At 46.5% G+C, this 12,519-nt stretch overlaps 1 protein-coding gene across 1 annotated transcript in view; it reads right to left on the bottom strand.

The window, feature by feature from the left end:
• Positions 1 to 393: 393 nt before the first annotated feature.
• The window catches only part of CNBD2 (cyclic nucleotide binding domain containing 2), a 50,195-nt gene continuing 38,069 nt past the window's right edge, over positions 394 to 12,519 (bottom strand). The window contains exons 11-12 of the mRNA XM_042230093.2: positions 6,902 to 7,065; positions 394 to 736 (exon numbers count right to left, since the gene is read on the bottom strand). Coding sequence (XP_042086027.1) covers positions 418 to 736; positions 6,902 to 7,065 — 483 coding nt within the window. The 3' untranslated portion in view covers positions 394 to 417. The remainder of the gene's footprint in view (positions 737 to 6,901; positions 7,066 to 12,519) is intronic.

The following is a 12,519-nucleotide window of genomic DNA, read 5'->3' as shown; positions in this document are numbered from 1 at the left end:
CAAATGCTTTAGCAAGATGGCTGTCATAGAATGAATGTTCTATGGATCTTAGTTACCTGACCTGGGATCAAACCCAGGCTCTCTGCAGTGGAAGCACCACCAGAGAAGTCCCCTACACTCCTTCAGACAACCTGTCTGGCCTTGCAAGACCTTTGAGTTCACAACCCTGTCTTTCCTCTGTGCCTCCTGTCCACGTCATAAGACCCTCTCACCCTGAGGCCACCCCAGTGATTAACCCCCGCGCCGCCAGACTCCTGACTGTCCCCTACTCAGCCCCACAAGTGCCAGGGGAGACAGTGCCCCCTAATACCTCTCCAGACCCCCAGGTCGCCCCCAGGGCCCCCCACTGTAAGCTCCACAACTCCCATGGCGGTTATTCAGGAAACATGGTGGTCGACCCAACATCTTTTATTGATTCTACATGAGGACCCCTGCATTCTTATACTGAGGCAGGAGCTCCTGGATTTTGTACCGGGGTGCTATAATGGTTTGGACAATCCTCAATGGGGGCAGGTATTTCTGGGGTGCCATAAAAATGGCATGACGACGTTTAGTCTTCTTGTCTAAGCTATACAGGTCCAGCATCACAGTTCTGGGGTTGTAGGTCCCTTTCTTCTTGGGCTGGATTGGAGTGAATGGGGGACGCCAGCGAGGCTCTACCAGTAGCCGCACCAGGTCCTTCCGGAAGATATTCCAGTTGTTCTCCTTGAGGAACCTCTGGCACAGATCTTCATCACTGAAGGTAAGGAACAGGTGTTGGGGTTCCCACACCACCGCCTCCTGACCCCCTGCCCCTCCAGTCCTGCCTCCTGCCACTCCTTCAGTCCCTAAACACCCTGAGCTCTGTCCCACCTCTGCGCCCTTCCCCAGGCCCTCTGTCAGCCTCCTTCACCTTTCCATGCTCCCATCCCCTAGACCTGCACTACTCCATGCAGTGGCCAGGACCCACATGTGGCTACTGAGTACCTGAAGTGTGATTAATCTGAATTAGAGATGTGCTCTGAGTATAAAATACATACCAGATTTCAAAGACTTAATACCAAAAAAAGAATGCAGAGTATCTCAGTCATTTTTATGTTGATTACATGCTAAAATGATAATATTTTAGATAGACTACATTCAATAAAATGTATTATTAAAATTAATTTCACCCCTCTATTTTTATTTCTTATAATGTGGCTATTAAAAATTTAAAATTACACCTGTGATCATTAGCCATCAGGGAAATATAAGCCAAAGCCATACAAGATACCACTTATGCCCACTGGGATGATGACGATTAAAGCGACAAATACTTATTAGTGTCAATGGAGAAGTGGAGATATTGCAATGAGGGTTCCAATACATTGCTGACAGGAATAGAAAATGATACAGCGACTTGGAAACACAGCCTGGTAGTTCTTCACAAGGTTAAACAGTTAACTTATGACCCAGCAATTCCACTCCTTGATATATACCCAAGAGAAATGAAAACATATGCCCACATAAAAACTTGCACAAGAATGCTCCTAGCAGCATCATTCAAAATAGCCAAAAGGTAGAAACCACCCAAATGTCCTTCGACTGATGAAGGGATAAATAAAGTATAATATGTCCATGCATTGGAATATTATTTGACAATAAAAAGGAATGAAATACTGATATTAAGTTGGCCCAAATCTTGGGTTTCTCTGTAACATTGTATGGAAAAAATCCTGAATGAATTTTTTGGCCAACCCAAAACTGGCTACAATACGAATGAACCTTGAAAACACTATGCTAAGAAGCCAGTCACACGCGCTGGGTTGGCCAAAAAGTTCATTCAGGGTGTCCTACCAAACTAATATATGGTTCTATCTATGGCAAATGTCCAGATCGGACAAATCTTTCGAGATAGGAAGTCAACTGGTAGCTGCCCTGGCTGGTCTTGGTGCCCTGCGTTTACTCTGCCCGCCTCCCCCATAGTACATGAGGGTAAGGAAAGAGGTGGGCAATGGTGGATGGGCTCAGGACTCACTGGCTTATTTCCTCCTGAGACTGCAGCAAGGGAAGGCCCGTTTGGCTTTCACTGCCTCAGCTATACTCTCACCCAAGGAGGCAAGCTTGGTAAATCACTAACACATTAGAGCATTCTTTAGGAAAACTGCGTTGACCAGGACAAAGTCAACTTTGATTCACAGAGATCAGCTTAATCCAAAATCTAGAGGTCAGAATGGGCTACAAGTTAGTCCCGAGACCTCAGGTCTCAGCAGTGTCAGCTCCTACCAGCTCACAAGAGCAGCTCCATGCTGAGTGACAACAGGCTGGTAGCTCAAAACTGGCCATGGAGGAGTATGTGTGCCATAGAAACTGGCCAACACTTCCAGTCAGGTGACCTCCCACCTCCCAAAGAGCTGCTTGTTGAACGCTGCCCAGCATACCACTGGAGAGTCTCGACCTAAAGAGCCCCATTAACTCCCACCTCTCACATGATAAATAACACGACCTAACCCTGCTTTGCACTCACCATGCACCAGGCACTTTATACTTGTTAACTCATCAGATCCTCATGACCACCCCATTTCACAAACGTGGAAACTAAGGCTCAAGGAGGTTAAGGAACTCACCAAAACTTAAGAGAGGGCAAGCATGTGACCACAAATTCTTAGAAGACCTTTTTGATGTTGTTGTTCCAGAGTAAAAGCTGAGACAGACACGATTCTGCGTCACCTCCTGATGCTGGTGGCCACGTTGATTCTAGTCTCGTCTCTCACTAAAGGGGGCAGCTCTTCTAAAGCCCTCCACTCCAAGCAGGGGTTCCAGTTCCACCCTCTGCCTCGCTGGAATTGCAACTGTCATCTGTCCCTGCAGGATGCCAGGACATGGTGCCCTCAGTTACTACCCCCATGCCACATCCGCCTGGCCATCCAGCGCCAGATCACACTCAGTGCTTTGGTTTTAGGTTGTTCTTCACTTGGGCCCATGGGAGAGTTCCCTTTTTTCCTGCGAACTCAGCTGTTCATATTCTACATGCGCTCCTTGTATCTGTAGGGGGACAGGCTTCAGATAGTCCAGCCCATGGCATCCACGGGACAGGTCTCACCCACGGACTGTGCCATCTTCAGCATGTCATGTCCCCCTTTCCTGGGCATCACAGTCCTCAATTAAAACATGGGGGATTTGAGCTAGATAATGGATATATTTTCTGCCTGCTTTAGCAGTCTAGAAAACCATGAGTTCGACAATTAATGAATAAGCCAGAATTCGGTCTGTCAGCATTGCAGACGACTGTAGCAGAGTGCTGACTGTGCAGCACAGACGCTGAGGCCCAACATCTGCCACCCTCAAGCCTGCGAAAACCTTCTCTGAATCCCAGTTCAGCCGTTAACTGACACCCATCACGCACCAGACGCTCTGTGAGAACCTAAGGCTCCTTAAACCCTTTCTTTCCTCCTTAAATCCTTTCTTTCCCCCTTAAATCCTTCTTTGAGGAGGTGGCTCTAAATAGCTATTTTCTACATTGATAGGCCACAGGTATCAGAGAACTGGAGCATTGCTGAACTGCAAGGAACCATCAGTGTTTCCCAAGTTGGTTTTTTTTTTTTTCCCCCCACAAAACCCCCCATTTTTCCTATTCCTTTAAAACTTTTTATTTTGTGTTGGGGTATAGCTGATTAACCATGGGGTGGTAGTTTCAGGTAAACAGCAAAGGAACTCAGCCATACATATACATGTAAAAACTGCCCCCAATCTGGATCATAGCTACATTATCACCTGTTCTTTTATTAATGCTTTTCTTAATTCCGCTTAATTTCTTTCACTTAAATATTTACTTTGGCTTGGTTCAAAAGCAACAAGATTGTCTAATCAAGGGTTTAGTGAACTAGTCCTGTTTTTCTAACTCATATTCAAATAAATATGTAGCTGTTTATAATCTGTGGACCACTTCAAATCATCTTGTAAGCCTTCTGAGAAGATGTTCCATAATTTGGGGAAACTGTTCTACTCTAATTGTTTTGTTTTGCAGTGGAGTCTGATGCCTAAAGGAGGGTAAGTGACTTGTCCATGGTAATACAGAGTCCATGTCAAATTCTTTCCTGTGCATATTAGATATGGTTGAAGTAACTTTACAGATATGCTTGCCTTCACCTCTTTCTCAACCACAGGAATCACCACAACTGCTTACAAAACCATGTCTGATCACATCACCACCACAAGAAAAGAAATAGGCAGGGAGGATGCAAAATTATACCTGCATGGTTTCTCTTATGAAAGTTTGTGTGAATGAATGATAAATGTATATTTGGCACATATCCCTGTAGTAAAAAAAAATACTGAAAGGAAATACATAAATTGCTAATTGGGATTGTTGGAGTAATGCAAACACTTTCGGTCTTCACCTTCTTAAATGTTCAGCCTTCTTCCAGTTTTCCACAGTGAGTGGGCCTCATTCATTCACTAACGTTTATCAAGCACCTATCTCGTGCCAAGTACTGTACAGGTGCTAGAGGTGAGAGGTGGATAAAGCCCAAACCCTGTCTTCAGGAGGAAATTAACCAAGTGGTGGGGAAAGAACTGTGCAAAAACTACACAGTTCTAAGGACTTCCCTAGCAGTCCAGTGGTCAAGAGTTCACCTTCCAGGGCAGGGGATGCAGGTTCAGTCCCTGGTCGGGGAGAAAGAGCCCACATGTCTCGCATTGTAAAAATTCAATAAGGAGTTTACAAATGGTCCACACTAAAGAAAAACAAACAAACTACAAAGCTCTAAACAGCTGTGATACAGCGTAGTGTGGCCACTGTGAGAGCTGTAGGACCATGAGTGAACAGAGAGGGGTACCTAGCCCAGCTTTCTGGAGGAGATGAATCTTAAAGAATGAGAAGTTTATCCGAATAAAAGGCTGGAAGGAGGACTGAGGGATGGCGTTGCAGGCAGAAGGGTCTACACTGGCAAAGCAATGGTCTAGGAGGCAATCTGCCTGGGTTGCCAGAGTGGGTTAGAGACAGCAGGAGTGCTACAGGGAGTTGAAGGGTCAGACTACGAAGGGCTGTTTACACGGCACTGAATCTGCACTGTGTCCTATAGGCAGTGAGGTACCACTGAAAGGTTTTAAACAGAAGCTTAACATGGCCAGATTTGAGTTTTAATAAAAGCACAGTGCAGGCTTCCTGGTAAGCTCAGCTGGCAAAGAATCTGCCCGTAATGCAGGACACCTCAGTTTGATTCCCCTGGGTCGGGAATATCCCTTGGAGAAGAGATAGGCTACCCACGCCAGTGTTCTTGGGCTTCCCTGGTGGCTCAGATGGTAAGGAATCTATGCCTGCAATGCCTGAGACCTGGGTTCGATCCCTGGGTTGGGAAGATCCCCTGGAAGAGGGCATGGCAGCACACTCCAGTGTTCTTGCCCAGAGAATCCCCATGGACAGAGGAGCCCGGAAGGCCACAGTTCATGGGGCCATAAAGAATTGGACATGCCTAAGAGACTAAGCACAGCACAGCACAAAAGCACAGTGTGCAGAAATGATCCAGCGCAAAGAAGATGGAGGCAGGAGACCAATGCTAAGATGGCTGCAAGAGGCCAGGTTTGGGGCTCCGAAGCAGGGCTGGGGATGTCACCTAGGGAGGTGAATGAGATCCACTGGGCTGTGTGACTGAAACAGTAGGACTTCATCTATATTTATCTTTGGCTTTTTTTTTTTTTAATTTAAATTTTTAGCCATATCAGGCAGCTTGCAGGATCTTAGTTTCCTGACCAGGGATCAAGCCTGTGCCCTCAGCAGTGAAAGCATGGGAGTCTAACCACTGGACCACCAGGGAATTCCCTCTTAGTCTTATTCTTTTTAAAGATCTATGTTTGCATATTTATAATGTATAGGAGGTAGACAACACACAGCATATATAGATATAACAGATAATAAATAAACATATGTTACTCATATCACATAATACATTCTAGGGAGTATGCACTCAAACACTCTTTAGTAATAGCAGTGTAAGATCAAAACAGTTCTGTGACCAGCGATCAGGCAATAAATTAGTTTTTACGTAAAAAAAAGTGGGTTTTTTTTCGCACTATAAAAGTATTCACTTTTATGGAAAATTTGGAAACTAGGGAAATAGAAATCTTTTTATTAAATCTTTTAAGATAAATATTTTTAAATTATAAAATAAATATATCATCATTACCAAACATTGAGAATAAAGGGGAAAACCCACTTGGGATGTTACTACTCTGACAATAACTTTAAAAAGTATATCATTTTTCCCCTTATTATGAAAGAAATAAATTTTAAAAAAGAAACATATACTCACCGCAAAAACAAACATTAGAGGAGTATATAACTATAACCAGAAAGTCCCTTTTAGTCCTGTCTTCCAGAAAGAATGACCATTACAAATCGGGCAATACCGCAGAATTATCATTTTTGCTCATTTTCCTGCTAGATTTTTCTCATGTTAGTGTTCTACAAAGGCCCGAGTCATAGTATATATACAACTTTGTACCCTGTCCTTTTCATGTAGCATTGCATCACTCATTTCACTTTTGCTTCTTCAAAAAAAGTTACTATTAAGAGAATGTATCACTGTTTTCTAAACTGTCCCCTTGGTGTGACACATGTGGATGGGGGGGGAGGTTTGTTTTCCTATTATGAACATGGCAGCTACAAACATCTTGGTATCTTTCCCTATAATTTAGTTATATAGAGATAAATTCACAGGTAGACCATTGCTTCAAAGGGTAGAAACAGTTTTGGGCCCTTGAAACATTAGTATCTAAAATTACTATCAAAAGGATTGAGCCAATTTAGAGGATATCAGCAATCACCAGTTTCATTCTACCCTTGTCAGCACTAGATATTATCACTTTTTTTCTTTTACTAAAATAAGAGGTAAAAAATTGTTCATTCAATCTGGCGGAATGCACACACTTTTCCAGCACTGACCTGGGGTACTTGATACTGAACTTTGACAATTTTTCTATTGTATTACTGTCAAGCAGTTCACAAAATTTTTCTTTCCTGATCCGTATCACCTCAGCTCCCAGGCTCACAAGGATCAAGGGCCGTGTGTCCTGTTGGCTCTCTGGGAGGAGGATCTGGTGAAGGCCCTAGAGAAAAGAAGTCCCAGAAAGTTCAATCTCAGAGACCATCCACTCAACAAGCAAATTTTCCTGATTAGAAAAGCAAGGCCCCACACAGGACTTGAATCCATCTGGGGTCATTCAGCAAGTGAGAGGGAGAAGTCCAGGGCTCTCTTTGCCAATGATACCAAAGTCCTCAAAGAACCATCTGAGCACTTTGTCCATAGTCCTACCTCCAGGAACAGGCTCTGCAAGAATCATGCTTGTGGGACTTCCCTGGTGTCCAGTGGTTAAGAATCTGCCTTGCAAAGAGGGGGATGCAGGTTCGATCCCTGGTCTTGGAACTAAGATCCCACATGCCAAGGGACATCCCTTGTGAAGCAATGAAACGCCACAACTAAGACCTGATGCAGCCAAATAAATAATTTTTTTTTTTTACAAAAGGGTTTGTACTCACACAGTCGCTTGCCAGGTAGCAGTATTTTACCAGCTTTCCCTGGTGTCCAGTCTCAACTCTTCTTTGTGCCAGATCAGCCCATTTTCTCTTCCTTATGATGATGACAAATAGTTCACCCTCCTAGATCTTCCCTTTTTTGCCACCACACCCTCCCTGACCCTTCCCTCCAGGAAGTTCATAGCACTTGTCCCCACGGAGCCTTAGTTCTTTCTGTCCCTCACAGGCTCTGGGGCCACTGGCGGCTGCTATGCAGCTCCCATTGCTCCTTGGGCTCTCTGGTGTGGATTCCTACTCCATCATATCTGGAAGGGAGATGGAGGTCAGCAGGCCCATCTGCTTGCTTTACAGGGACTGTATTCCCCTTCGTAAGGAGACACTTTGAGATGGAGCAAAGCTGGGACTAGAGTCATGGCTGCTTAAGTCCCAGTCCAGCGCTCACGCAGCCTCTCAGCTATTGAGACTCTGGCAAGGAGGGGAGAGAAGGTCAGTGGTCCAGAGCTTGCAATGCCCAGCTGTCTTGGGCTTAAGAGGGCATCAGCCATAAACCAAGAGGTCTGCTCTAGGCAAGCCAAGTGGGACTGGGAAAAATGCAGGCTTCAGAAGGAAGATGCACATGTTTACTTGTCATGTTCATAGGGACAGAGTAAAGGGATAAAGTAGGTGAATTAAATAGTTAATCCCACTAAAGGATCATAAGTAAAGGAAAAGGTATGAAGACCCCTGTGAGTCAATGATCGCGCTAGAAAGCAGGTTTGCTTAGCAACAAAACCACGTGACAAGAGCACATGATGCGCCCCAAAACAATAAAACAGTGGTGGCATGAGATCCACATCCTGCCTGGTGAGTTCAGTAAATCAATGATCCCAGGACGTGCTCTCTGCACACACAGAAACAATAATTTATGGAAAGGTGATCATTCAGATTCAGTGGATAGGACTCCAAGCTCTTTGATCTCTGGTTGGGGAACTAAAAGCCCACAAGCTGTGTGCCGCAACCAAAAATTTTGGGCTTCCCAGGTGGTTCAGTGGTAAAGAATCCGCCTGACAATGCAGGAGACACGAGAGATGCAGGTTCGATCCCTAGGTTGGGAAGATCTGCTGGAGAAGGAAATGGCTACCCATTCCAGTATTCTTGCCTGGGAAATCCCATGGACAGAGGAGCCTGACAGGCGATAGTCCGTAGGATCGCAAAGAGTCAGACATGACTGAGAACACACAGCATATCATAGGCATTTCAAAGTGAAAGGCTCTCATTGTACTGAGACCTAAATTAATTTTCCCATTGTGCTATGACAGTCCTGGCTAGACCATGTGGCGGTAAGAAAACTCCCCTGCCCAACCTTGGAGGAGGAACTGCTGATGGAAGCCTGATGACTATCCAGGAATGAGAAAGAAGGTGGTTTTTCCCCCTCCCCTCTTTTCCTTTGATTATAAGACTGTAGCCCACTCAAGTTCTCTGGGCATAGCACCCTCTTGCCTGCCTGCTTGTAAGCTTCACAAACATCTTATTCTAATAGATCACTTCTCACTGAATTTTTTGTGTTGAGACACAAAGGACCGGAATTCCCCAGAGCCCCCGGAAAGCCACCCAGCAGTTTCAATGTGACTTTGGGTAAAGTTACACCTCCCTGGTCCACTGTTTGCTCACCTGTGAAACAGAGGTGAGAACACCTGCCCCACATGTCTCTGAAGGATTCTCAAACTGAAGGAGACGTGAAGTAGGATTTGGAACCTTCCCCTCCCTCACCCTCGCCACACTACCACCACAATTTGGGTTCTAGACCTTAAAGAATGACCATCTGCTCTGAGCCCTGGCCTTGTCTCTCCCTGTAAGACTGGAGTGGAGAGGTGTCATTTTTCCTATGAGCTGCTGATGGTCTAAACAAGATGGTGTGTGTAAGGATGCTCTGGGAGATGTGAAGATGCTCACACTTCAGTTGTGCTTACAGCAGTGGGCATGAAGCCCCTTCTAATCAGCACCAAGCCTGGCACAGAAGCCAGAATGGCTGCTCTTTAGTCAGTTTCGAGAAGCATGGATATAAATTTAATCCTCACAACCACCCTGGGATATAGGGATTATCAGTCTTAGATGTGGAAAATGAGGTTGGGCAAAGGAAATTTGCTTGTCAAAAGTCACGTTTATCTTTTTACAGTAAGGATGATGCCTATGATACTGATGGCAGTGATGGTGGTGATGGTGATGATAGCACCAACTCATGTTTATTGAGCAGTCACTAAATCCCAGGCCCTCTTGTAGCTCTCTGGTGTGTGTTAACTCACATAACCCTCACTAGAACCCCACGAGGTGAGTTCTTTTATTATCATCATTTTACAGAGGATGAGCTGAGGTTAAGAAACATGTCCAACATCACACAGCATGGAAGCAATAAAGCTAGGATTTGAACTCAGGTGGGTCTGTCTTTAGAGTCCATGCACTTATTTATTTATCTGTTTATTTTGGTTGTACCATGGGGCATGTGGGATCTTAGTTCCCTGACCAGGGACCAAACCTGTGCCCCCTGCAGCGGAAGCACGGAGTCTTCACCACTGAACCACCAGAGAAGTCCGCAGAGTCCATGCTTTTAGCTACAAGGAAACTGAGCCACAAGGACGTTAACTAGTTTGCCAAAGGTGACAAGGCAGAAAGTGATGGAGTGGGATTCAACCCCATCAGCCTGCCCAGGACCTCACTAAGGGCAGCCCAGCAGCAGGCACTGTTATTCACCTCCAGTCCACCCTATACTTTCCAGCCAGAGTCAGGTCCTCAAACAGCTTCCCAAAGCTCCCAGGATCATATAAAGCTCTTCACTGTGGCTGCCTCACCCCTGTGAGGTTCCCACCTCATTCACTCCATTTCAGCCACACTGCCCTCCCTTCCAGTTCCCTCCACATGCCAAGATCCCTCCCGCCTCAGGCTCAACATGCTTTCTCTTTCTGGAACACTCTCCCTCCCAGGTTGTCCACAGCTCATTTGTCTTGTCATTCAGGTCTCCGCTTACACATCACTGTCTTAGAGCAACCTTCCCTGACCACTCCATTTAAGACCACCTCCCCCTTCAACCCCACTTCCTGCTCCGCTCCCAACAGCAATTCAAAACTTTCTGAATGCTTGCTGCTCTATCTGTTTACTGCCTGTTCCCAGACTAGATCATAAGCCCCACGAGGGCAAGAATGACATCAGTTTACTTGCCCACACTGGCCACTTGGGCCGAGCTCGAAGCTGGATAAACGCTCAAGAAATACTTGTGGGACTTCCCTGGTGGTACAGCAGTTAAGGCTTCGCCTTCCGATGGGTGGAGAATGAAGGCCTTGCTCTGAGCTCCCACCCAGCGCCTTCTAGGATAGTCTAGAGCAGGGGTCCCCGACTTCCAGGATCTAATGTCTGATGACATGAGGCGACGCTGATGTAACAATAACGGAAATAAAGTGCACAATAAACATAACGCACTTGAGTCATCTGGAAACCATCCCCTCCCACCTCTAGTCCATGGAAAAATAGTCTTCCACGAGCTTGGAATCAAGTCTAGAGTTCCACTTGCCACAGCTTCCCACATGCTCTCTTCCAGAATAAGCAATGCCCTTCCTGGCCTTGGTGCCTCCATTCACTCAGGGTGCTTGGCATCCCAGCCCCTCACTGGGCCGGCATGAGGCGCGTTCACGGCAGGTGCCCAGCCTCAGGCGGCCTGTGTTCAGTCCCGAGCACCTCGCCCTGAGACTCTGAAACTGCAGGGAGGCGGAAGCGAGAGGGCTGGAAAGCACATCACGTGACGCTGCAGGAATGGAGGAATGTTTTCCCTGAATAAGAAAATAATTAACGGGGCACTGGCCTGCTGCCTGGCTCCATAAATGTTGAATAGAAAAACAAAACAGCATTCTTTAAATTCTAAGAGGCCATCATGTGGCAAGGAAACTGATTTCTGTTTATTCTTGGGGGGTGGGTAGGGTGCAGTGGGTGCTGGGAAGAACTCGTTAAAAGCTGTAGGAGGCAGAGGTTTATTGAGCAAAAGGAAGAGCTGCTGAAAAGCTGCAAACTAGTCACTCAGCACTGACTGAGGGCTGGGCCAGGGCCTGGGGCTCCAGACAGTGCTGGGCTGGCCTCCCTGCCTCCCAAGGCACACAGTCCAGCAGAGCAGGAGCACCGGGAGATCAGCACATGGGGTGAAGGGGTATGAAGAGGACCCTGGGGATTCATGGTGACAATGACTGACCACACATCAGAAGTCAGGGCCCCCACCCCCAAGAAGACTGAGGCACACGGCTACTCACCAGGAGGCCTCACGCCCTCCCTGTGCCGCTCACCCTCTCCCAGCTCCAGCTTCTATCTTCTGGCATCTAGCTCCCACAACGGTCAGAGTTCAGGGTCAAACTTGTTTCACCCATACATTCTTGTCCACTGTTGGATTTTTTTTCCCCCCTGGCCGAGCAGCATGTGGCAATTAGAGCTTCCCAGGTGGCGCAGTGGTAAAGAATCTGCCTGCCAAACCAGGAGATGTGGGTTCGATCCCTCGTTCAGGAAGGTCCCCTGGAGGAGGACATGGCAACCCACTGGGTATTCTTGCCTGGGAAATTCCACGGACAGAGAAGCCTGGCGGGCTACAGCCCACGACGTGGCAAAGAGTCAGACACACCTGAGCACACACAGGACCGCACGGCATGTGGGATCCTAGTTCCCCGACCAGGGATCGAACCTGCATCCCCTGCATTGGAAGCACAGGGTTTTAACCACTGGGCCACCAGGGAAGCCCCTGGATAATCTTTAGAACCATTTTAGGCTAACAGAAAAACTGAGAAGATGGTACCTCTTAATCAGTTTCCCAGTTAAGATCTCACACTGTGTAAAAGTTTTGTTCCAATTAATGAACCACGATGGATACACATCAATAACTGAAGTCAATGAGTTATTTAGATTTCCGTTTTCTGTTCCACAGTCCTCTCCAGGACACATTACACTTAATTGTCAAGTCCCTTGAGGTTCCTCTCGGATGTGGCAGTTTCTCGGCCCTACCTTGTTTATGACGATCCGGA

This window comes from Ovis aries, chromosome 13, assembly GCF_016772045.2.
Source record: "Ovis aries strain OAR_USU_Benz2616 breed Rambouillet chromosome 13, ARS-UI_Ramb_v3.0, whole genome shotgun sequence".
NCBI classification, from domain to species: domain Eukaryota; kingdom Metazoa; phylum Chordata; class Mammalia; order Artiodactyla; family Bovidae; genus Ovis; species Ovis aries.
This window is presented reverse-complemented; position numbering and strand designations above follow the sequence as displayed.